The 27778-nt window shown below is 32.1% G+C and overlaps 1 protein-coding gene and 2 pseudogenes across 2 annotated transcripts; all 3 read left to right on the top strand.

Annotated features, from left to right (window-relative positions):
- Positions 1–2579: 2579 nt before the first annotated feature.
- Positions 2580–25314, top strand: LOC111304066 (uncharacterized; annotated as a pseudogene). Its single transcript, XR_016326506.1, has 18 exons — positions 2580–3241; positions 4152–4815; positions 4911–4999; positions 5125–5378; positions 5520–5679; positions 11437–11679; positions 11818–12842; positions 12946–13068; positions 13336–13862; positions 18204–19475; positions 20381–20519; positions 20650–20770; positions 20844–20927; positions 21129–21545; positions 23011–23106; positions 23691–23857; positions 23949–24128; positions 24269–25314. The product of XR_016326506.1 is annotated as an uncharacterized LOC111304066 (transcript).
- Positions 24954–25984, top strand: LOC111302866 (phosphoglycerate kinase, chloroplastic-like). The gene has a single exon (XM_022898739.2). It carries the CDS (start codon positions 24954–24956, stop codon positions 25635–25637), a length of 684 nt encoding a protein of 227 aa, XP_022754474.1. The 3' UTR covers positions 25638–25984.
- Positions 25683–27741, top strand: LOC111304039 (aspartate aminotransferase, cytoplasmic pseudogene; annotated as a pseudogene).
- The last annotated feature ends 37 nt before the right edge of the window (positions 27742–27778 follow it).

Raw genomic sequence — 27778 nt, 5'->3', positions numbered from 1 at the left:
ACCTGGTTGAAACTCGGCCAAATATGCGCTCATTTTCCTTTCATTATTGAAATCAAAAAACAGAAAACTAAAATCAATATTATAAAAAAGAAAAACAGTCAAACACTATCACAAACTTATTTTTAAAACTAAAAAATAAAAATAATAAAAATAAAGGGATAAAATAAATTTATTTATTCATGAGTATGATGCGATTATTATTCTTTTTAATTTTTGTCAATTTTTGTCAAAATCCATATCCCATAATCGTCAAATAAAAAAAAAATATTGTGTTATTCAATTTATAATTCTAATAATAATATATAAAATAACATTGGTTAGACGATGATGCAATCCTTTATGGGTTATTTACTTTTATTTTGAGATTTTGATTTCAGTAAATAAAAATTTATTAAGCTCACACACACAAAAATAAATAAATAAATAAATATATATATATATATATATATAGAGTTATGATTAAATTTAAAAAGAAAAAAGAGAAATTATGATTTAATATATTTAAATTCAAAATTTATGTAAAATTCCTAATTTTTGATAAGTTTGATATGAATTTAAATAGTTACCCAAAAATATTAAATTTATATAATTTATTCAATAAAATTATTTTACTCAAGATAAAAGTTTAGTAAGTCTATATATATTTGGAATTATGATTAAATTAAAAAAGAAAGATAAGTTATAATTTAATATATTTAAATTTAAAATTTATGTAAAATTTTTAATATTTTATAGATTTTGATTTGACCAAATATATAAATTGAGAATGTATATATAATTTAAATGTCTTATACTTATGCATAATAAATATCTAGTTTAACTATATATATATATTATAAACATATGAACCAATTTTTTTTAGATTAAATCAAATCTAAATGCATATATCATATAATGTAAATAAAACCAAATAAAATGTTGGAAGAAACAAACAAATAGAAGAAAAAAAAAAGAAATAGAATATGAAAAAAAAGAAATAGAATATGAATAAAAATAATGAACTATACCTATTACTTAGTTGAAACCAATTTAAATGTGTGCTCATTTTCCTTTCGTTATTGAAATCTAAAAAAAAGAAATAATATTATAAAAACAAAAAAAAAATCCAACACCATCACATACTTATTTTTAAAACTAAAAAAAGAAAAAAAAGAATAATAAATGCATAAAATGAATTTACATATTCATGAGTATGATGTGGTTATTATTCTTTTTAATTTTTACCAATTTTTGTCAAAATTAATAAACCATAATCGTCAAATAAAAAAATTGTATTATTCAATTTTTAATTCTAATAATAACGAATAAAATAACATTGTTTAAAGGATGACACATGCATTTTATGAGTCCTTTATTTTTATTTTGAGATTTTTATTTTAGCAACTAAAATTTATTAAGTTTACACACATATATATCATATATATATATGTAAAACTATGATTAAATTTGAAAAGAAAAGAAAAATTATAATTTAATATATTTAAATTCAAAATTTATGTAAAATTTTTAATTTTTGATAAAGTTTGATTTGAATTTAAATAGTTATAAAAATATTTAATTTATATAATTTATTAAATAAAATTATTTGACAGTAAATAAAAGTTTATTAAGCCTATATGTATTTGCAATTATGATTAAATTAAAAAAGAAAGATAATTTATAATTTAATATATATTGAATTTAAAATTTATGTAAAATTTTTAATATTTTTAATATTTTGATTTAAATTTAAATAATTATCCAAACACATTAAATTTAAATAATTTATTAAATAGAGTTACTTGATAAATAATATAATATAAATATTATCCTACGTGTTATAAAAAAAGATTATCCACATAAGTGTTTATATTAGCATATTTTATCTGATAACTTTATATCTTATAATATGGTATATATATATTAGATATGTTTATGCTTAAATTTTCTTATATAGTTCTTATATTGCCATTTTTCACTTATCTTTATTGAAATTTAATTTTAAAAAGTTTTAAAAAAATCAAAATCACTCTCTTCTTAAATTAGTATTATACTTGAGTTAATAAATACAAATTATGATTAATATAACTTTATTAATTGAAATTATATAAAAAAAATCACCTGCAATACGCATAATAACAAATATTAATTTATTATAAAAATGAAAAGAAGTCTGGTCTTTGTTTTTTTAATTTAAGAAGTCTGAATTTTAAATAATCCAAGAGTATGAATAAAAATATCATCCGCCTAATTTTGTACGTTATAATACCGTAACCTTGTTTGCCATTGGGTTATCAATCACTGTGTTTTGAAGCCTTGATTAGAAATTTCACTAGGCCCAAATCTTCACTGTCAATGGACCCAGAAAGAAAAGGGAACAAATAGAAAAAGAAAACCAAAGTCGCGCCATCCAGGAGAAGCACAAGGTTCTCCTCCCCAAACGTTGGATAAAGGGTCATATTTACTGTAATTAAGCAATTTCGGAATAGACTATACCAAACACAATCATCTGGTGAAACCCACATCTGCCTACTACTCCGAATCCACCAATTCTTTTCCTCCCATTCGCCCAATTTTTGGGTCCCACTCCATTCTCCAATCTTTCGCGCACATGCCCTGAATTGCGATAATAACACACTGTCTCTCTTTCTCTCTCTCTCTCTCTCTCTTCCCCAATCAACAATCCCATCCCAAGTGTATTTGCAATGGACGGCCCACAATCTCCATCTCCCACCTACTCAACATCAAATCATAAATCTAACGGTGGACAGTGATTTTAAATAATACACGCGTCAATTTTGTCAGTGTCCAGTCAACCTTCCCTCGAAGTAATACATTTCAGTTGCGCTCTCTCTCGTTTTCTGTCTGTAAAGCAAAGCCTCGTTTTTATTTTCTTAGTTTCTGAACTCCATTAATACTTTTTCTTTGCCCTCTTTTCTTTTCGCTCTTTGCCTCTTGGTTCAGGGTTCATTCATTTCTTTTCTTCATTGCCTAAGTGATTCTCGTTCGCTTTATTCTGTTTAGATACTGTAATGCTCAGGTGTGAAGGGACATTGTAGTCTTCGGTCGCTGAGAGTTGTTCTACTGTTTTTTTTTAGGGTTCTTTCGCGGTGATTTTGATGATTATGATAGAGAAAGGTTAGGGTTAATAGACTATTTAGAGATGGATAACAACTCCTGGCGGATCAAATTTGATTCTACACTGCCGTCATCGATGACTTCAATGGCTTCATCATCGGCATCGCCGGAGCGTCGAAATCAGGTAGTTAACGCATATATTTAAATATATGTTTTAAAATCATAGCGAAGAGCGATCGAATGGAGCAAGCTTATTTACTTGTTTTGCCAGTTACAATGTTTATTCTAAAAAAAAGCCGTTGTGAAAGATAATCTTCATGTTAGTTTTTCTGTTTGGGGTTGAGCTTTTGTATGTATTAGTTGCTTTACATCCGGATACGATAATGTAATCTGGAATATGATATTCCTGCAATGTCGATAGTTTTTTTATGCTATTTTAAGTTCTGTCCGGTGAAACGTATGGTGGCCATTCAACAGTTTCTGAGGTCTGTTTGTGCATGGAAATAAGTGGGGAAAGAAAAAAAAATAGTATTTCTGGAATGAACGTGGACAATCTATTGAACGCGGTGCAGCTCTGGAGTGTTTGAACATTGAATTTCTCTATCACATTTGTTTTCACTCAGGTGAAGTATAGGCCTTTCCTACCAAAGGGAATTGGAGCCAATGGCCGATGTTTTAGATTTAGTTCAAATTAAAGGGAGGCTGCTAATCGTAATCAATCATGTGGTCTGAAATCTCATTGATGAGAGAAGTAGAATTGCACTTAGAAACCAAGTCTTTTGGGATCGTGATATGCTGAAAGGATGAATGTAGGTATAGAGTAGGAAAATTGCATGTAGGACACTGATAAATTCTTATTTCTACTTACAGAGGTATGATATATGCATTGCATTCATGTTTTTGTTTTCCTTTTCCTCGCTACTTAGAGTGTGCAAAATTCTTAAATGTTATTCCTGATTCTATTGTCTGATTTAGTCATCATTGTTGAAGGAAACTTACTCATGTGTTGTTACTTTTGAGTTTTGATTTTTGATTTTGATATGCTTTCCTGACCTCCTGCCTTTTCTTTTAACTATTGTTGCTTTTGACTACAGATGGAGATGAATTCTGGCCAGTATTTTCACCAATATGCTACTCAAGATTCAAGTTCAGCATTGCATGAAAGAAGGCATGATTCCTTGCCTCCCAACTATTCAAACTTAAATTCCCATAAGTCAAATCATTCTGAGATGGAAAATTCATTTCTAGCTCTTCTATCTGGGCTGCCATCACTTTTACAGTGTGATTTTCGGGAATTATCAAGCCAAAAAGTATCAAATGCTGCTAGAAGTGTCAATATCAATGATTTTGAAAGTGAAATTCCACGAACCTCTGGTGCATTGCTATCTGAAAATCTGAGCAATAAAAACACACAAAATGAGGCAAATTGTTCTTTTGTTCCATATAGATTGGTATCAAGTTCCAGCAGTAGCAGTGTTTCAGTTTTGCATGGTAGCCTTCATGCATCTAACATAAATCTTCAGACTTTGGGTCTGGCCAAAGTTGTCAATCATCACATGCTTCCCAGTATTGAGAAAGTCAAGGACTTTGCCACCCTGAAAGGGGATTGTTGTGGTACCAGTTCTGGAAAGGCTGGGATTCCCTATAGGAAAGATATCCAGTTGTCACTGAAGATACCTGAGGAATCAAACTCTTCTATATCTAATCAGTCATTACCTATTTTAAGTAGGTGCCCTCACATGTTCTGTTTGGGTACAGGTGAGTGCATGATATATAATTCCTGCTTTTGTTAGAAGTCTTTCATATTGCATATGACCTAACATCTTTCTTTTCTTTTTAATTTGATGAAAAAGGCAGGTATGTGCTTCTCAGCAATACAGGACTTCTTGGTATTGTTTGCTCATGTCATTATTTTCACACATCTGTCTCCAAATTTTGTAAGGTAACTTGCTGATGTCTGTGATGTTTACTGTGTTTTGTAGCCATCTTACCTATAATACATGTTTGCATTACCCATTTGGAGTGGATTCATGCTTACAAGTTGCTCCAACTGCTGTCATGTAACAGCATTCAAAAGTTGCTCCAACCTTTGGGATTGAAAGTTGTATTTCTTATTGGCATGTGTTTGAAGCAGCAAGAACACTGGATGGTGATGTTTTTATGATGGTTTAGATTAGGGTTCCAGAAGATCAGAGTGGATGGGACTGGCCTGAAGGATTGTTGCCAGCTACTGGTTTGGTGAAATCTATTGCAACCGTGCCCAAAATATCTAATACTTCTTGCTTGGTTAACCCAATTGGTTCATCTTGAGGTTTGTCAAGGTGCATGGACGATACCATGTTTCCAAGTAATCCTCACAGAGGCCAGAATTCTTCTGTTGGTCTCCTACGTAACAAACAAGAGCGAGAAAATGAGGGTAGTAGTAACTTTCTTCTCAAGCATTTGATTGGTGCTTCCCAAAGGCATTTGCATGAAGTGGCTGATGGCCAGAGAATGGAGTGTGCTGTTTCTAAGAGTTCAATAATGTCAAAATTTGTTGGTAGGGATTCAGATAATGGGTGTCAGTCCATGTCTGCTTGGATTGATTGTATATTGAAGACTGAAACTCATCTCTTATCCACTATAGTAGGGATTTAAATAGTGGTCGCGATCACGTTTTCAGTCGCGTCGCGTTTATTACGGTTTCAGATATAACGGAGATCATTGCGGTCATCACGCTCGTAAATTTTTTTTTTTGCACAATTTATTATAAAATGTAATAATTATAATTATAAAAATTCTTATTCAATGATTTTAAAAATAGTTTATGACATTATGTTTTTTATTTTTTAAAAAAATTATTCACAATTTTATTTAGATTATAAAAAGCATTCATATTTGGTTTATCCACAAAATTTTTTTTGGTCAAGTTTATATTCAATATTAATTCTAGACAAATTAAATGTTAACAAAACATAATATGTGAAATATCAAGTATCTATATTTAATAAAATTACAAACTTAAAAATATAATAATTTTAAATTTCATCAACTACAATTATTGATATATATTTCAAATTTTATCACATGATAGAATGATAATGAGGATCAAATTTTTTATCTTCATTTTGAGAGTCAAGTTGATTTTATTTTCATCTCTAAGGCATTTGTTTTTGAAACATTTGAAGTTGAGATATGTTTGAGGATGAAACATTTGTGGTGGCAGATACATTTATGGTAAATGATACATTTGAGATGGATAATAATCATATGGAGGTGGATAACCATGAGGAGGTTGAAAATTAAGTTGTTCCGGTGGATAATAATATCCTTGAGTACTAGCAGATGATTCATTATACTCAAAGTTACTAGAATTTAATCTCTTACTTGAAGATGATGAACCTCTAGAAATATCATAGTGGTGTTTCTTGGCTTTTTCTTTTGATCGAGCTGTACGTGCACTTTGACCTTCACTAGATTTAGCAAATGGATTTACTTCGTATTCTGTCATATTAATGAAAAGTCCTCCAGTAGCAGCAAGCCCAAATTCTTCTCCAAGTAGGCTGTAAGATCGATTTACATTCATATTATCATTAAAATTCATCACATCACCATCATCATCACCATTACCATCATTTGGATTTAAACCACCACCATCATCACTCTGACTTGGTGTTAGACTTGAGCTTGAATGAGACACATTCCTTTCTTGAGATTGGCATGATTGTTTCACATTCATTTCATTATCAGAATTATCTGTGGGTAATCAATCAGAGTTTTGATCATCTAACAGAAGATTTTCTTTCTCTTGCAGCTATTATGTTAATGGATCATCATCTTAAAAAATATGGTCAAGGCTAATAGGATTAAAACTATTATTTATCTCATCAATGCTTATTTTTTTTTGATGTCTCATCCTCAGCCTCATGTTATAATAGGCATATACAAGTTTTTGAAGTCTTACAAACTTTAATATGTTTCTTGCTTTGGTGTGAATATAGCTAAATGTGCTCCAATTACGTTCACAATTTGATGCAGATGTTGTTTGATTATGCACTTTGATTGCTAGTTTTTGTAATTCAGAAACACAAGCACCATATATCATTCACTGCTTAGCTGTATAAAATTATTTAAATTAAATTTGAATATACTATATAATTAAATAATATAAATAAATTATAATTATTTAATTTACTATTTACCTAAATTCATTTGCTTCCAAGCTCTTCGTACCTGTGAAGTACCAAATGTTTCATGCTTGTCTCGAAATAATAATAATTACATTGATTGAAAATACAATAATAAATGAATAAATAAAAAATAATTCAATTTGTAATACATAAAATAAATGTTAAAGTTATAAAATAGTATTAAATACTAACCTGATTAATTATCTTGATTTGAGTATTTATCAAAGGTTCTAATATTTTAATAGCTGTTTTTATGCCTTCTAATGTTTCTTTAAATACATTTGCAGAATGTTTCACTCTAAATTAAAATTTTGGATTTAGATAGTAACCTAAATATAATTTATAACAATATTATATTAAAGTAATAAAAATAAATATATAAGCAATTTAAGTATAAAAAATAAACATATTTTTTAAATACCATATATATATATATTCTTGGTTTATTTACCAGCTGAATGCAAGTCAAAGTGCATGAAACTCCATCTATTATCAATAATCTTTTTATATTCAGCAAAATAACGATAATTTTGCTGAATTGCTTGTTTAGCTCTATCCACAGCCTCATAAATAAAGCCCATTGTTGGTTTTTCATCACCATCCACAATACGCAACACTTTCACTAAAAGCTTATAAACTTTTATTATATCACCTGTTTTTTTTCAAACATCTTTTTCCAAAATGATTTTTTTGGCTTCATAAACAAGTCCTGATTTTTGTTGTCCCTATTTTGAATCTTTAAATTCATATATATATTCATCAATAAATTTTTAGAGTAATATATTTTAAATTAATATTTTAAACAATGATATCATAAAAAGATGCTAAATTTAAATAGTTGTACTAATTATTAAGTACTAACCTTTGAATTGAACATCTCTTTCAAACCTTGTTTTTGCCTCATTATTTCTTATAACAGTATGAAATGAGTGGCAAATCAGGTAAGAGCAAGATGAAGTATTTACTTCCCTTGTGTATATTTTTTCATCAAATTAACAATCCAAATGTGACTGTATAAAAAATAAGTCACTTTCTTTGCATCATCCAAAACCTTTGCCACATTTTTTCTTCCCAATATCTTTAAGGCACAAATCCAAACAATGAGCTGAACATGCTGTCCAATACAAATGCTTTCTCTTATCCATTAGTCTTTTTCCTACAGCCTTAAGTGCTGCCTCGTTATCAATAACTATTTGAACAATGTATTTTTTTTCAATTTCTTTCACAATTTCATCTAACAATCTGTAGTAAAAGTTTACATCTCTACTACGAACACTTGAGACATCTACAAATTTTCAAAAAATGGTCCCTTACTACAGTAAACAAGAAAATTAATGATATGTATTTGATTCAAACTATTGGTCCAACCATCACACATCAAAGTGATACCCAATTCATTCTAATGAGCTTTTAATCCATTAACCCATTCATGAACTTGTTAATCTCAGACTCTAAATACACATCTAGACCTCATAAGGTGTTAAAAGTTTTACATGTTGGCCAACTTCTGCTGCCATTGAAATCAAATTATGCAACCATGGAGAATTTGCTAACTGAACAGGAAGTCGATCATATATCAAAAATTTTGATACTGATTCACCCGTCTTTCTTCTTAATGTCTTTAAAAATGAATCACTTACTTTTGGTTGCTTTGAACTCTTACTTCTAACCAATTCAGGTATAGCTCTCATTAATGAAAATTCAGACTCATTTGGAGTTGATTTCTTTGTTTTTTCTTCAAAATATTCAGCAACTGAGCCATGAAAGCTTTGTCCCTCTTCATATGTGTTACTCCAACCACTAGTTCTTTGTTTGAATTCTTATTTTATGTGCCACTCATGTTGTGATTGGATACTATCTCGCAGAGCTTGTCTAGTAGCAATGTCTTCATCAATAAATCCTTCGTAATCATCTTTCCCTCTTAATTGTGATAAAAATTCATTTTTTCTCATTTTGTTGTCAACTTTTTTTGATTTGCTATCTTGAAGGAGTTTCATTATACTTTCTCTTACTATACTATACCTATTAATAATATAGTTAAAAAAAAAAAGAAAATTAGTTACACATTCTTATGTAATTTTATAATTTTTATTAAGAAATTAACAATAATATTTTTAAAGAAATTATAAAAACATAACATACCAATAATGTTGGGGCATGGTGCAACATTGCCAGTTTTATGAGCAATATGTTCTTTGAAACGTGTTATTCCTTTTTTTACAATTTTAACACAAAGTTTACATGAAACATTTCCTTTTGTATTTGGTACAGGTGTTTTAAAATGTTAACCTATATCATCACTTGACGCGCTCTCTACTCTTTTACTCGAAAACTCCTCACATGGTGGGATACTTGCTATTTTAAATAAAAACAAAATAAACTTATATTTAGAAATATTAATATTACTTATTACATCATTAAAAATTGATTTTACACTAAATTTTTTAATTTTTAGTTTTTAATCTTAAGAATATTATTAAATAACTTAATCTTTTTGATACACTAATATATATAAATTTTTTTATCATAAATAACTTTCAATAATTATATAATAAATATAATCTTCAATAATTACACAAAAATAACAAGAATTAATCTAATATAAAATGAATTGACAACAATATAAATATCAAAACAACAAAAAAATTTATTAAATTTCATATACAAAATTATAAATTAATATATAACACAATCAAAATATAATATTTAATTTTAATTAATTTTTGTCTAATTATACAAAAAAATTTATCAAAAATTTTCATCTAAAATATATATATTATATTAAATTATTAATCCCTTAATTTTTTTTTAATTATAAATCTTCAATCCCTCTAATTAGATTTTATCTAAAATAATTTTAAAAATTAAAAATTTTCAAACTTATATTTTAATAAAATTTTCAAACCTATATTTTCTATTTTTTAGTTTTTAATCTTAGTAAGAGTAATAGATCATAAAATGCTAAATTTATTAAATAACTTAATCTTTTTGATACACTAATTGATATAAATTTTTTTATCACAAATAACTTTCAATAATTATATAATAAATACAATCTTCAATAATTACACAAAAACAACAAAAATTAATCTAATATTAAAAGAATTGACAATAATATAAATATCAAAACAAAAAAAAAATTCAGATACAAAATTATAAATTAATATATAACACAATCAAAATATAATATTTAATTTTAATTATTTTTCATCTAACTTATACAAAAAAATTTATCAAAATTTTTCATGTAAAATCTCTATATATATTATATTAAATTATTAATCTCTTATTTTTTTAATTATAAATTTTTAAAACCTCTAATTAAATTTTATTTTTAAAAAAATTTAAAATTTAATTACAAAATTAAATAAAAAATTTAACCCCTACCCCTCAACACCCCACCACACCCAATCCCTCCCCACTCCACCCAATCCTTCCCCACTTGCCTTCCCCAATCTCCTTCAATTTGTTTAATTGTAACCATCTAGAAATATAGAAATGTAGTTTTCCATAATTTTCTTCTGTTAATTTTTTTCGCGCGTCCAAAGCTTCACTTCCAGAATTTTCTTCTTCTCGCTCTCTCTTTTTTTTTTTTTTTTATCTCTCATTTTCTTTCGCATCCTTTCATCATTATCACTTATCCAATACCTACGGAATACTTCATTTGTCTCTCTCCAACTCTCACAACAGAACATACATCATTTTACAAAAATTTTACAAAAAAAAAAGATAATTTAACTTTCTTATCTTACTTTATTTGATCTTAAATGTTGATTGAAAACTTGAAGCTAATTTGAATTTAAGTGCCGAAGTGCCAATTGAATGGTTAAAACTTGAAATATTCGTTTGTTTTCTATCTCATTTTTAGATTAATTTTGATGCTACAGATTTGAGAGTCTGAGTTTTATTTTTTACTTTTGCTTTTACTTTTACTTTTGCAGGTTTATTGCTTTATTATGCAGAGTTGAAAACTTGAAATTTTGTTTTTTTCTCGAATTATTAAATCCGTGAGTAGGAGAATGGAATAACGGCAATAACGGACCGTTATTGCCGTTATTCTCTGTTATGCCATTATTTGCGGCTATTACACTCCGTTTTTGTCGTGAATGAAATTTTCAATCATGTTTTGTCTAATAACGGTGGCGAGGGTGGCACTACCGTTATTTTACGGCCGTTATTCTGCTTTTAAACCGCTATTTGAATCATTGACTCTAGTTTGCAAAATCTAAGAACCCTTGGTCAAAATTATGATGCAAGTGCTGCTAAAATCACAAATGATGGTGTAATTTCTGACAGAGATGCTGCTTCCTCAAATGTGGAGTTAAAGCTTGGGCAACCATATCAACCGAGTCAGCCTACAGGAAACTCTGATCTACCAGTTCTTACACCCAACATTTTAACACAGTTGTTGATCCTCTCAAGTCATGCTATCCTGTGCAGATGGTTGATTGTGGTGGGTAGATAAAAGGTTTTCTCTGCTAGCTCATTTTTTTGTAGCTTATATTTCGATTATTTTATATTTATATGTTCAGTTTCTTTTTTTTTTTTTTGGCTAATTGATCACGTTATGATTAGTCCTGGAATAACGCAACTACCTTTTGTGGGGAGGAGGAATCTAGGCAATATTGCGATCATGGTGCAGACTCTTCTAACCCCACTCCATGAAGACAACAAAGCCAATTGAACCTTGGCAACCATGTATTTGCTGTCAGGAGTCTTGCGGATGCTACCAAACTAGAAAGCAGAGGTGATGCCACCAAGAGTTTAGTAGTTTCCCTACTTCCAGAGCTACCACTGGAAGTGAGTGTATGCTCTAGAGGTATGGTCGGTGAATTTAGCATGCCAAAGACATTCCATTGTGGATCTAAAATTACCAAGTGTGGCCCACTAAATGCTCCCTTTAAAATTGGAAATAATTTAGGAAGACAGTTGAATATGCCTCGGTTGTGTTTCTGCAGATTAACGGAAAAAGGTAAAGGTGCAGGATTGGGATGTCTTTTTGGGGGCTTTTCTGTTGCAACAGATCCAGCATTGAGAATCCATAAGCAGGAAAATCCTAGAATTGTCCCTGGAGTTGTGCCTGGTTTTTCAGCAGTGCATGGCATGAATTCATGTCAGTCATCTAATATTCCGTCAGGTAGATTTGATGAGAGAAGCTGTCTCAACCTTTCTGGTAACTCTTCTTTTGTTGGAAATAGTGTACATACCGATCAAGATTTTCTTGCAATGATGAGTTCATATTTGGGCTTGCTAAGTATTTCACAATCCTTCGCTGTTTCAACAGGTTTTCCATTAGCTACTTCGACCTTTATATCAGGTTCAACTTCCACCATCTCTCAACAAGAGGGCCCTTATTTGCTTGATGATGGTATGAGACTACTTGCACTAAGGCAGATATTAGAGTTGTCAAAGTAACAAGCAATTTCTTCAGGTGGAATGAGCCATGAGCTAGGGAGATCGGATCGAACTCCTAATCCTAATTTACATCATTCTCTTCTTGAATCATCAAAATCTATAGAAAAAAGGCATGGATCTATTCGTCCCTAGCAGGCAAGATGTTTTTGAAGGTGTTTCAGCATCAGTGCCATCTCCTGCTGCTGAAAAATCGATCCCCGTGATAGTCAAGAGAGGATGTGAAGATTATGCTTGTGATTTGCATATTTATATATCCTGCTTTTCCTCTAGTCTATGAATTTTTTATTACATTTTCTTTTCATCATCTAGGATTGAACAATCGCTGCAATTTCTCAACATTGACTCAAGGGCTTTCACTTCATTCTAGAGAAATTGACATGCCATGTCAACCTTCCAGTAAGCTTTTTCCTAATTAGTCTGCCTCGAGGTCTGTATTTAAAATGCTATGTCAAATTTGTCGTAACTCGAAGCTTTCAAAATTTAATGACTAATGAGATGTCATTTTCCCTTTCCTTTCTCCTACTCTTTTGTTCCTCTTCTTTCCCTTATTAACTATAGTATCTGCTCACTAGCTACGCAGACACACATCTAATGTTTATACCTTTTATTATATTTAGTACATGTTGGCTGGTTAAGTGTTGTTGGTGTTGGATATTATCCTCCCTAGCTTTAATTTTCTTATTTAATGTTTTAGGCTTATCAGAGATGAGAGCATCATGCAATCAAGTGGGCATGCAAAATGTTGTCAGAGACTACCTTCTACATATTTTTAGGGTGACTGCATCTGCTCAGCCCATGCAAAGTACTTAGAAGGATATTCTGAGTGTAGAATTTGAAGTTCTCATGTTGTCTCCAAGGAACAAGTGGGTTTCTGTTGTGAAGCAACTATGCTAGTTGCCTCTGAGTTTGTTAGAGATCATGTTATTCTGAAGGAAAGAACTATATTATTGGATCAAGGAGAAAAAATGAATGGGCAATTTCTATGAGAATTGCTTGTAATACCTCTAAGTGGAGAGATGTTCCATGCAAGCAAAATGACACCTATCAATTCATCAGCTGAGGTGTTAGATGCAGGTGGATGTGCTGAAGGTCAGCTTGGACATGGTACTGGTATGCATGGTATTGGATCTGCTGTAAACAAAGCTGACTTGTTCAAAGGGCAGGACATATCGAATATTTCTTCCATGTTCTGCCCCTGCTGTCACCTAGGCATCAATTGAGGTTAACTGTGGAAAAACTAAAAAATAAAATTATGCAAAAAACTAAGAGTAAAATTGAATGTAAATTGAAAAACTATTCTTAAGAATTATATAAGCATCATAGATTTATATACAACTAACTAGAGGGTAAATTAAGAAACTAAATCTTTCTAAAATTGATCCTATAATTGAGAGATTGTCTATCTTAATTTTTTATCCTTAATTTCAGTGATATAAATACTTAGTTTTAGGGATACAAATATATATATATATATATATATATACAGATTATAAGATTACAACCAGTTGTAACTAAGTGTTTTCCCACACAACTTCCCTCAAGTTGATGAATATAATTTCCTGAAATGTTGTACTATTGTGATCTTTAATCAACATATCTGCAAGTTGACCCTTAGTTGATATATACGGTATAAAAATCAACCCACTGTCTAGTTTCTCCTTTATAAAGTGCCGGTCTACTTCAATTTGTTTTGTTTTGTCATGTTACATAGGATTGTGTGCAATGCTTATTGCAGATTTGTTATCATAGTAAAGTCTCATTGGTTCATTCCACTTGATCTTCAAGTCTTCTAGGATAATCTTTAACCACAATAATTCATAAATTCCTTGAGCCATTGCTCTAAACTTTGCTTTAGCATTTGATCTAGCAACACATTTTGTTTTTTACTCTTTCAAGTCACAAGATTACCACCTAGAAAAATGTAGTAGCCTGAGGTAGATCTTCTATTAGTTACCGAACCTGCATAATTTGCATTTATATATGCTTCTAGAATTAACCCTAAATTTCTTTTGAATAAGATACCTTTCCCAAGATTGGCTTTCAAATAGTGTAATACATGACAGACAGCCTGTAGGTGCACTTCTTTAAGACTATGCATAAATTGACTTATCACATTCACAACATATGCTATATCAAGTTTAGTATGTAAGAGATATACGAGTCTTCCAATAAATCTCTGGTATATCTGTCTATCTACAACAACATCTTCATTAGTTTCTCAAAGTTTATGATTAGGATCTATAAGGGTATTTGTAGGTTTACATGTAAGCTTCCCAGTTTCTTTCAAAAGATCCATGACATATTTCTATTGTGAGATGAAAATATTATATCGTGAGTGAGCTACTTCAATATATAGGAAGTACTTTTACCTTCCTAGCTTTTTTATTTCAAATTCTTTAACCAAACACTATTTTAGAAAAATTTTTTTTATCATCTTTGGTTACAATTATATCATCAACATACACTAATAGAACTATGACTCTCCCTGAATCCGAATGCTTGATAAATAGTGTATGATCTCTTTGACTCCACTTATATCCCATTGCTAGCATCACTTTGACAAATCTCCCAAACTAGCCTTAGGGAACTGTTTAAGACCATATAAAGCCTTTTTTTGCTTGCATACTTTGTTTGCTCCTAGATGACCTTTAAATCCTGATGGAACTTTCATATATATTTTTTCTTCCAAATCACTATGTAGACAAGCATTCTTTACATCAAATTGTTAAAGCTCCCAGTTAAAATTTATAGCTAAGGATAACAAAATCCCAACCGTATTAATCTTGGCAACTGGTGTAAAAGTTTCTTGATAATCCACTCCATAAGTTTGAGAATAGCACTTAGCCACCAAGTTGGCATTATACCTTTTAACAATATCATATGCCTTGTATTTTACAGTGAAAACCCATTTACATCAAACTAGATTTTTTTACTTTAGACAACTTTACCAGCTCCCATGTCGTATTTTTCTGTAAGGCCTCCATTTATATTTCATGGCTTGCTTTCATTTCTCATTGGATAATGCCTTGGATAATAGAGTTGGAGTAGAAATAGTATTTAGGCTCATAAGAAAAATTTTGTGGGATGGTGAGAATTTTTCAAATGACATAAAATAAAAGATTTGGTATAGTGGATGCTTAGTACATTCTCTGGTTCTTTTCCTAATGATAATAGGCATATCATTATCACTAGTTTTAGTTTTAGGAGATTCATGGTTATTTTGAGAAACAGAGTCAGAGACTATAGTTACCTCATTTCCAAAGTTAGGATCAAGTTTTTGGATTTGCATTGGTTCATGAACTGAAACTTTACTTATTGAATACACTTGTAATCCCTTTATAGAATTAAGAACAATATTATCCTTTGTTACAACTTCTATGTTTGGAATGGGTTTAGACTCAAATTTAGTATTTGACTTGGACTTTATTAGAAACAGGTTTAAACTCAGAAGAATTAATGGGTGAATATGTGGAGAAAATAGGTTTAGACTCAAAAAAATTAATGTGTGAAATGGTTGAGGAGGAGGACAAGTCAAGCAAAAAAAAGTCTTTATCTTTATCTTCCATGAATGAAGTCTCCCTTTGAAGATAAGGTTAAGCAAAAAATTATTTACTTTTTTCAAAAGTGACATCTGCAGACACAGAGAATTTTTTGGTAGGAGCATGATAGCACTTATACTCTTTTCGAGTTGATGAATATCCTACAAAAATACATTTAACTGCTCTAGGATCTAACTTATCCCTATTATGACTGTGAATATGAATAAATAACATACAACCAACTATCCTAGATGTGAGATTATTTATGGTATTAAAGTTGGGATATAATTGTAAAAGTAGCTTCATAAGAGTTTTAAATCTCAAAACCCTTGAAGGTAATCTATTTATGTGTGTGACAGTGAGAATACCTTCTTTCCAGTAGGATTTGAGTATGTTTTCTTGAAAAAGTAAGGCTCGAGTTGTGGTTAGTAAATGGCTATTTTTTCTCTCTATCACTCCATTAATACAAGATGACTCATGGATAATACCCTCTTTTTAAAAATAGGTAAATAGATTTTTGTTGAAATAGTCTCATGCATTATCAAATTTAAATCTCTTGATTTTCACTCCAAATTGATTTTGGATCATGTTTTGGAAGCTTAAAAATACCTTATTCATATATGATTTGGATTTAAGTAAAAATATCCAAGAAACCTTGGTACAATCATCTATGAGAAAAATAAACCACCTTATACCAAAAATATTAGGAATTGTAGAAAGACACCATATGCCACTATGAATCAAGTAAAAAAGAGTAAAACTTCTTTTGTTACTAATTGAAAAAGACACACGTCTATGCTTTGCAAATTCACAAACATCACAATGAAAATTTTCAACATTCAATCCTTTGAACAAAGAAGGAAACATGTTTTACAAAATTACAAAAGAAGGATATCAAAGACGAAAATGATAAAGCTAGATTTTATCTTTATTAGGAGATTTTTCAGAAAGAAATGACAAAGGTAAATAATTCTTAATATTACTTGTATTGTTTGATGTTCTCAAGATAGTATAATCCATCATTTTCCTTAGCAAGTTCAATACTCTTCCCCGAATTTTGGTCCTGAAATTCACAATGGAAGGGATGAAAAGTCATTTTATAGTTCATGTCTCTAGTAAGTTTTTATATATATATTAGATTAGTAGACAATCGAGCAACATAAAGATCATTCTTAAGAACAAAAGATGGATTAATTTGAGTATTTCCTAATCCTGCCATTGTAGTAAATAAACTATCTACAACAATAATTTTTTTATTACTAAGACACAGAGTATATGTACTAAACTTTTGTGAGTAATGTATTATGTGGTCTGTAGCTCCAGAGTCAATGATCCAAGAACTCATAATAGGTTTAACAGAGGCATGTAATCCTTGAGAATTAAAAACTTTATGTGAATTATAGACTTTACCCAAGGAACATATCCTAATAGGCTTTTCAAAAGTTTTCAATAGGCTTCTAAGTTTTTCAATTTCTTTTTTGTCCAAGTGTTCTTGTTTCCAAGACATCTGTAGTATTCTAATTGTTTCACCAGTTGGCATTTTCTCAAATTGGATAGTAGCGATAACAGATTTTGTTATCTTTTTTTGAACTGAAACAAGTTTTAACAATTAAGATATAACTAGAAATGAGTCTTAGCAATGAAGGCTAGAAAAGGGAAAAGCAAAATGACTATGAAAGCCTTAACAGGGTTCGGCAATGAAGGCTAAAAATTTTGCTTCTCAAGAAAACCCTAAAGCTCTTATAGCATGTGAAAAATTAAAAAAATAAAACTGTGTGAAAAACTAAGAGTAAAACTGAATGTATATGGAAAAACTACTTTTAAGAATTATATAAGCCTCTTAGGTTTATATACAACTGACTAGAGGGTAAACTAGAAAACTAAATCTTTCTAAAACTGATCCTATAATTGAAGGATTATCTATCTTAATTTTTTGTCTTTAATTTTAGAGATACAAATACTTAATTATAGGGATATAAATATAAATATATAGATTACAAGATTACAATAAGTTGTAACTAAGTGTTTTCCCACATTAACAATATGGATTCTTCTACCATCGATGCTGGGGACAATGGATATATAAATGGCCTTGTAGTTGACGAGGGATTTGGGGTTGATAAATGTTGTTCATCAAATGATGCTCTTGATAGTGAGAGAAGCGCTGAGTTTCATGGTGTTTCTTGCAGGAATAAGATAAGAAATAAAGGATCCTTCAAAATTTTGAAGGGGTAGTCATCTTTTAGTCTACTTGATGAGCTTAAATTCATAGATTCCTTGACGTGGAGAAAAGGTCAAAATCAAATTTATATGAGCCTTAATAGTTGTGGGAGGACCAATCATTTGAAAAAGTTTAAGAGAGGCTCGAAAGATGGGAAGAGAAAGAGAGCAGTTAAATTTAGGGTGCTGGATGAACCCTTTCCTCCTAAAGTTTCTTTTCGACACTGTCACATAGATAATGGCAGTCCTCGGTTGCCCTCTCATTCTTCAAACGATCGGGATGCCCTCACTCTCTCAGGCTTAGAACCACATGGGCCTACTCATTTGACTCAACCAGGAGAACTGGCTTCATCTAAAATAGTTTCTCAGAAAAGAGATTTGTATGGTGTGTGTAATGATCAGGATGGTGAGGATCATCAATTGAAAGGTGATGGCAGGTTTGGTAAAATCCTTGAAGTTTCAGGTAGAAAAAAGTTAAAGAAGGCTTGGGCTTATGATTCCTTTGAGAATTTAGGGGTACCAAAGCCTCTTACAACTGTTGAGAAAACTTCTAATAGCAATTCTATACACTGCATAAAGGCATTTTCTAGTCTTGAGGTGACTGTAAGAAAGCTAGGCCGTGGAGAATATGGTGAAATCTGCAGTGGAAAGTTAGCCATGGATGAATTGAGGCCTGCAAAAATTGTTCCTCTTAGCAGGATTCTTAAAAACATGGAACAATTTACCCTTCGAAGGAGCTGTTAACCCAAAAGTACTTTGAGGAAGTTGAAGAAGAAAAGAACAGCTAGGAGCATTGCACACTTTGATTTATCTTCTTGTTTGAAGAAAGAGGAAGAAAATGGTGGTCATCATGTTTCATTCTTTCATGAAGTAGGTGGCTGTCTTGTTGAAGAAGGCAAGAAGACATGTCTGGGTGGAATTAAACAATTAGATAATAAGTCCTTTGTCTTGGAGAAAGGGATGAATGATAGAAGCGAGAAAAATTATTATGTTCCAGATGCTATTACTTATAGTCAGTTGAACACAAGATGTAAGAAAATTCGCAAACGCAGCCTGTATGAGCTAACGGGAAAAAGTAAATTTCAATAAGGATTTCATAGTAGTTGCATCCTAACAATATAAATTTTTCCTTATATTTTGATGGGAAGGGAAGGATACTGTGGGTGGTGTTAAGGATTGATTCAAATTTGTCTCAAGAATATGAACTTCAATAGTTTTACCTTTTTAATGCATGGTATTGCAAGGAAAGCAAAAGCTTTCAGCTAGAACTAATACATTTATTTTTGGCTGTATGCTCATAGCATAGTTTGTATATTTACAGTTGTTCAACCTATTGTATTGGCTTACAATTGCATTTCCTACTCTTATTTGTATTTTTGAACTTGGATGCAAGCTCCTACAAGCTTATTTGTATGGTTTTGATGAAGTATCAAATACCTGGATCCATCCTATCCTCTCTTCCTTTTCCTTACGTTGTCTCTTTGCTCTTTCACTGTGGTTATCATCTCCATTTCTACCATCTTTTCAAAGAAATTTGAGTAATCTTTTCTTTTCTCTCCTTTTTGTATTTGGACATCGCAATAGTTGGTGTTTCCTATCATTGCTAATCGTTGACAATCATGGGAACCCCTCAAAATTTGACATTCTAGCTGTACAGGCCAAGTTTGCATGTCTAGGAGTTTGAGATGGAGTGACGATGTGTTCCCTTCGGTAGTAAAGTGGGTGTCTATGGACCATGATATGCCCAATGTTACATTTAGTGCGCTTAATAAAATTTGCTGCCAGTGTTAAGTCTTTTTAAACAATTTGTTGAAAAAAAGCATTATAAATCTCTCTGTTTAGCATTTAAGCAAATAATTTTGGATGTGCTGCAAGTAAAATGACACCATGAGTCTGGCTCATCAACATGTGCATGGCAAACATTTGTATTTGTGATGTTTGATTTGGTTGAAGTTTATGTTTCCCCACCTTAATTGTCAGGAAAAGAGTGTGGTTCTGACAGTTATGCCCTTATGGAGATCTCAAAGTGCATGCCTATGATGAAAGTTAGGAAAGGTTTAAAGAAATATAGTGATGTTGAATGTCATGGACAAAGATCATTCAACATTAATGCTGAAAAGTAAGCTAGTGAATCGATTGACATTTTCTTTGGAGAATTTCTCAAATTTTTGGTAGATACTTGTACAGCTTCAAAATGACAAGAGTTTTGATTATGGCTAACTGCAATGGAATTATAAATTACCTTACAGATCTATCAAGAAGCTTAGGTGCTCATCCAGTGTCGATTTAAATGTATTCTGCTGTGTTTGTGGAAGCTCAATCAAAGATGAATTTAATTGCTTATTGGAGTGTAGTCGTTGTTCGATCAGAGTATGTACTCATTTCAAGTTTGTGCCTAATTTGTTAAATTATCATTCTCTAATTCTGGTTTCATGATGCACAGGTGCATCAAGCTTGCTATGGCATTCTGAAAGTACCGAAGGGCCACTGGTATTGCAGACCATGCAAAACAAGTTCTAAAGATATTGTAAGTTATAATTATGACTTTTTAACATTTGAGGATTTTCCATGTAGGTTTCAACTCTTGAATAGTTGCTGATCTTTCTTATATCAATTTTAATGCATCTTTCTTGTATCTTTTAACGTGCATAATTGTCTGACTTTCTTTTTATTCCATAATGTCTTCTGATTCTAATTTTGCAGTCGCTCCTTTTTATCATCATCTTAGGTGTGTGTTCTCTGTAGATATGGTGGTGGTGCCATGACTCGAGCATTAGGAAGTCGTGCATTTGTAAAAGGCCATTTGAAAGCTTGGAACATTGAAGCAGAGTCTAGGTCTTGAAGCACAAGTTATTCTGAAACTATACTAGATGATCAGAGTCTGGTTGTTGGTAATGCTTTTTGTAACTTGCAATATAAAGATCTTGGGCTGTCAAGAACTGCTGTATGGAAAATGGATGTGCAGAATGATTTGAGCATTATTCAATGTGTGTCTAATAGCGTAACTGCTGGAGTACTTGATTCTACTGTCAAACAGTGGGTACATAAGGTCTGTGGCCTCTGGACTCCTGGTACACGTTGCCTAAATGTTGACACCATGAGTACTTTTGATGTATCTGGTGTTTCACATGCAAGAGAAAATGTGGTAAGTTATTGTTACTTGAAGCAAATATATAATACCCTGAACGGTGCTTGCACTTGCAAAGTTGATCTGTATCTTTGTTCATACATGTCCCCTGGAAGTTGTCATGTTTTCTAGATGGTCTGTACTACTAATGCTAAAACAAGAACTTTAAATAGATTTGATTTTCGTCACCTTTTGCATATTATTTGTCTGTTTTTATCTTGTGAACAATTCATTTGTAGATTCACAGTTTGTTACTTTCTCACTGATGTGATATTTATGGGTTCACATGTTGTGCCCAAACTTAATTGTATCTTATCATACAGATTTGGTAGGATGCTATGATATGTTAATGCTATATGTATAATTCGGCTGTGTTTATAGTAGTGATAGCAATGGGTCGAGGTAGAATAGGTTTTTATTCGTCCCAAATTCGAACCGATTTTATACTCATAATATCTGAAATCGACCCGATGATTTTTTTTTTATTTTTTTTCATATCCAAATTCGATCCGACTCAATATTGTATAAAATGTACCCGACCTGACCTGACTTAAAATATAAATATCAAATATTATTTTTTTAAATATAAATATAAAATTAAATAAATATATAAATATATAAATATAAAATTAAAAAATAATTTTTATATATATATATCTAATCGGATCAAATTTGTCTAAAATCCGACTTAAAATTTTTTTTTTTTACTATTACCCGACTCAAAATACAATTTTCAAAAAAGAAAAAAGAGACCTTAAGAGGTTGGGTTGGGTCGGAACCCGACGACATGTTGGGCTAGCATCTCTATTTTGTAGTATCAAGCTTTCTACATTTAATATGAAATTTCTTTTTGTCTCCTTAAAGATGTATGCTACCATATGATTTTTCATTTTGCTTTATGTACTGCCTTTCAACATGCTCAGAATTTATGCAATTACTTATTATCTATGACTTAATGTTTTAAACTTACATTTTATACCAAGTTTTGGAGTGATGCTTAAACAAAGTTGGATAGACATAGTCTGAAATCTATGAATTTGTGTTTGCATTTTGGAATCAGCAAGAAGTAAATCTCTAAAATTTGCACATAATCTGCAAAAGAAATGATAATTTATTTGATTTATTGTAATAAAAAATGTCAAGTTAATTTGATGTTTGCCTGCTGGAAGACTTCATAGTTGACACTTGATAATGATGTCATCTAACTGTAGTTCTCATATGATCCAAAAAGGAGAAAGCCTAAACAACTTAGCCTTCTTGTCCTCATGAACAACTCATTTGCAGATTTAAAAGCACAATATCTTTTCTGCCTTTGCTTGTTTGGTTCTATAGTTGAAAATCTGTCTTAAGATTCAAGCGGCCAAAAAAAACAAAGGATGTTCTTGCCTACTTTATCATCTGATGGTGATTTAGCTCTGAGGAGGTTGATTGTATTTTTGGATAAACCTCTCCTTGATGCGACCATCAAGTTTATTTTTCCCAGGTTTGCTTTATTTGCAATTGACCGGGTGGCTCATGTATACGGTGCATGGTTGTGGATTTTTCAGTTCAGTTTCACCCTTGGTGTGCTCACCAAAAGGTCTCTACTCGAACCTGAATTTAATTGCATTACTGCTGTATTATATGCATAATCAGTTTTTATCTTAGGTATTAATTCTGCAGTTTTTGAAGCATTAAAAAATTTCCCCTTCTACATTGTATGCTGTGAGCCAGACTTTCATTGTCAATTGAGTTATGAGTCTGCTTAGTACTTCATGAAGCAATACTTCGGCTTATTCTGGCTAATTGCAGTATAATTCAAGTTGTTTATATTATTCGATTTCTTCAACACCTAGTTCTTTATCATGCTTAAAATTGTAAAACTCCATGCTATCAATTTCTTTGCTGCTTCCATTTTTATAATAACATGAATGCTGAGGAGCCTTATCTCCTAAATGTCGCTGTATGCTTCTCGCAACCTTACATTTTTAAAATTTTTGAATGTTGTATTTTGGCATGCTTATAAGTAATAAAACATCTCATAAGGCTTTTTCTAAACCTTTCATTACTTCTATTTGTTTTTCAATTAAACAAGGGAAGATTCCTAATCACAAATATGGTTTTGCTGATTTTTGCTGGGGTGTTTGGCTTTCCTAATCATTTTGTCTGTTATATTGCTTTCAGGCTCTATTGCAAAGTGAGGTTGAAGCGGTTGATAATGAAAATGTCTGTTTCTCTGGAAGATGTGTGTGCTTCATGCTTCACACCTGACATGTGAGTCTGCTAATGATCCCACCGATGCTGAATTGAGTTTTCCCAGGAAAGGAGAATCAACCTGTGCTCGAACAGAGGTACTTTGTCCATTTTCTGAGTGGAGGTGGTTTCATTGGGTTATCTCAGCACTGGGGCACTCATATTGTGATCTAATGACACCTCTGTTAGGGTTTCAACGGCCTCAAACAAGATGGCTTTTGGCACTACATTTGTGGTCAGTCAAGAAGAAAGAGTGGATGCTTTGTTCCTCTGGAGCAGTTAAATGCTTGGATTCACATTAATGGGCAGAAGTCATGCATGCAGGGGCTTCCAAAGCTGCCAACATCAAATACTGAATATGATTGCCGGGTATATTAGAGTTGCTTATTTACCAGTTGGTTCAGTTTGTGCTACTCTTTGGGTTCAACTTGTTAGAACTCTCATAGTTTTCTTTAGTAAGTAGTGAAAATTTCAGTTTACTTTTTAAAGGCTCGTAACGGTGGTATCAGCCCTTTTTCTTGGCATCCATAGCAACTATGGCCGATGAAATCACAACCCGTCCACAAGAGGAAGTTCAGCAACTGGATTCAAGGCTAGATCAATGCTTTGAAAGGTTTCAAGTGGAGCTAAAAGCAGATCTTAAGAAGTTGTTGCAGATGGCCTTTGACCCTATGTTTGGATTGGAGAACTAGAAGCAAACCGGAACGATCGATTAGCATTATGAAGAATTCGAAGGTTATCTAGAATTTTTGCAAGTAATTGATGAAGATGTTGTCAATCTCTTCATCAACAATTTAAAGCCTGACCTCTCCAAAGCAATAAGATTCTTTTGCCTAAAATCCTTGACGCATGCTTTGAAAATAGCTAAACATTTAGAATTTTAGTTTTATGATGTGCCTAAAGAACCCTCTATATCGAACACTAGTTCTGCCATTCAATCTAATGTTCAGTCTCAAACTGAACAGCCCTTATCACTAACCCCTTTACATATTGATGAGAAACCAACAATGACCACACCAATAGACAAAAGTGACTCAGAAGATGTTTTTACTACTTCCTATACAGAGAATAATGATAAACCTTGTAATGATTGTGTTGTTGTGGTAACCCTGTCAATTCCGAAGCTTCACACTCTTTCAAATTGGTTTCCATCCATTTCAACATCGGGGATAGGACGGTGAAAGTATTTTAGAAATGGATAACACTGCTTTTGAATCAATTACTGAGGCTGGGTTAGTATCTGAAATGTATAATGAGTCTAATTGTGTTAAATTGCCTACCGAAATGGAGAAGGAGCATGCTAATTATTCAATTGCTAGTCCACTAACGTTGAAGAACATACAACCTTTTGTTGAAAAAAATAGGTTTAAGAACATTGGGCTAGTAGATAATGGAGATTGTGTTAGAACTTTTTTCACGGTTGTTAATGTGATCCGGAAGGTTGTTGCTGTCCTTGATCCCTTCCGGTTTAGGCCTTTGGTAATGGGACTTAGGAGTAAAGGTGCTGATATTATTGCACAAGTTACTGGTTTCCTTATGCGAAAAGAACTTGACTATCTTGTTGGATCTGTGACAATTCCTAATAATCCAATTACTACTATAGTTGGTGTTTCTAAGGTATCAACTAAGATTGGAGTAATCGGATCTTCATTGGTCAAGGTTGATGTTCTCTTATTCGGTGGAGAATTGATTTTTTTATTCCACAAGATCCAAAGATATTCAGATGGATCAACACTTGTAGAGGAAAACATACTTGATCAAGCAATGTCATTATTTAAGAAGGCCAAGGCAAGAGAGGTGTCTACCTCCTGTTCACTTCTGGACACTACTGTTGATTTAGCGAGTGAAACTATGCTGAATGATGAAAGCAAATCCTAGTTTGCATTCATTGCCCATAGAGTTACTGAAATTAAGGTCCGTGCTATGACAGCCAAAAAGAGAAATATTATTGGCCAATACCTATTTACTGAAAATGAAATTGCTCCTATATGGCTAGAGGTTTTTGAACGGAGTGGTGAAGATGTGGTTTGCCTAATTATGAATTCTGCTTCTTTGTCTGGGCCATTGCATACCTTGCATTTCTCTCAAATTCTTGGTGATATGCCTACTTTAATAGCCATTTTTCAAGCTCTGAAGATTCCATCCTTGGCTGATTGTTTCTTACAACAAGGATCCAAGCCTGATGAAGTTGAATTTAGGCGTTGGTGTTTACAGAACTCTTAAAGAAAACCTTTACTTCTCAATGTAGTAGTTCGAAAAATAGAACAGCTTCTTGTTAATGACCAGTCAAGAGGCAAGGAATATCTTCCTAATATGGGTTTCACAAAGTTTAATAAATTGAGTGCAAAACTCAATTTTGGTGGTGATTGTCCTGCTCTTCAAGAGAACATAATGGTTATTGCTCAGTGCTTGTTTGGTTCTGGTTCCTTGAAGGTTAGAGTTGAGTTTTTAGCTTAGCATTACCTTCAAAAAAACTATATATATTCTGCTGCCATCATGGGGAAACCCTTTGAAAGTTTACACCATGGCAAGGTTATTAGAGAAAACTTGTCCCTGCTTTGATCCAACAACTCGTGGGGTCAATTTCCAAGACTCGCTAGAAGATCTTGGTGTAGCACCAATTGGAGCTATGATACTTTTTCATGTGTGTGCTCATAACCCAATTGGTGTTGACCCAACTCTTGAGCAATGGGAATAGATTCAACAGTTGATAAGATCTCAAGGGTTATTGCCCTTCTTTGACAATGCTTACCAGCGGTTCACAAGCAGTAGCTCAGATGTAGATGCATAGCCTATTTGTATGCCTGTTACAGATGGTGGAGGATGCCTTAAAGCTCAGAGTTACGCAAAAAACATGAGACTTTATAGGGAGCTTGTTGATGCTCTGAACATTGTCTGTAAGGTGTCTGATATCGCAAGCAAGGTTGAGAGTCAATTGAAGCTTGTGATTGGGCCTATGTATTCTAATCCACCTATTCATGGTGCGTCAATTGCAGACACCATTCTCAAGAACAGTTATATGTATAATGAGTGGAAGATTGAAATAAAGGTAGTGGCAGGTCGAATTATTAGTGTGCACAAACAACTACTTGATGCTTTAAGCGTTAGAGAGACTCCCGGTGACTTGAGTTACATTATCAAGCAGATTAGAAGATTTACTTTTACAGGTCGTAGTTCCAAGAATTTTTTGGGTTTTGCCTTGAGCTTCACTAATATGCTGGTTCAGCATATACCATCTTCCAAGGATGAGAAACAGGATGTAGCAGAAGTTAGGAAAAAAATTTCTGGGAAACAAGCTGACAGCAAGTATGCTTCAGTCTATGCTCTAATGGATGAGATCCTTGGTGTTGGTGCTTATTTTGGCCTTTACAAGTTTTCGCAATTAATCCTTAAGGACAAGGACGTTTTTCAACGAGGGAGTACTTTTACATGCCATTTTATTGGATTTGACTTTATGATGGGCTTGCTGTTTTTAACTCTTGAATTGGGCTTATTTCATTTTATCAATTTTATTGCCAAGACCTTTGAGACCTTTTTCTTTATGCTCAACTGTTATTTTGTTGGAAGAGAGAGTGAGTGTGCCGTGTAGTGGGGAAGTAGGGAATTTGCGGTTGACATTGTTGTGAGACCAACTTGAAAAGGGAAAGCACAAGTATTGTAAAGCATGCTGTTAAGAAATACAATTTTCAACTCTCTCTCTCTAAGAAGTTTCTTCTTCTTCTTCTTCTATTCTAATCTTTCTTCTATTCTCTGTTCTTTTTATTTTCTGAAAATCTCAGTCAACTTTTTAAAGGCTCGTAACACACCTCTCAACAGATTACTAGTCAGCTATCAATACAAATTTTGTGCAAATGGACCAATAACCATCAGCCACATCAGCAGAAATGGTTGCACCAGCTTCTTGTCTGTATCTTCACAATCAACTTCTGGTTTGTCAGCGTTCAGCTTCACTTTTGCTCTGTTTCCTCTTCTTTCAGCTCAATTCCAGCTTGACTAAGCTCTTTCCTTACTTAGCTCAG

This window comes from Durio zibethinus, chromosome 13 (assembly GCF_047325235.1).
Source record: "Durio zibethinus cultivar Kanyao isolate XHJ-2024 chromosome 13, ASM4732523v1, whole genome shotgun sequence".
Classification (NCBI taxonomy): Eukaryota; Viridiplantae; Streptophyta; class Magnoliopsida; order Malvales; family Malvaceae; genus Durio; species Durio zibethinus.
This window is presented reverse-complemented; position numbering and strand designations above follow the sequence as displayed.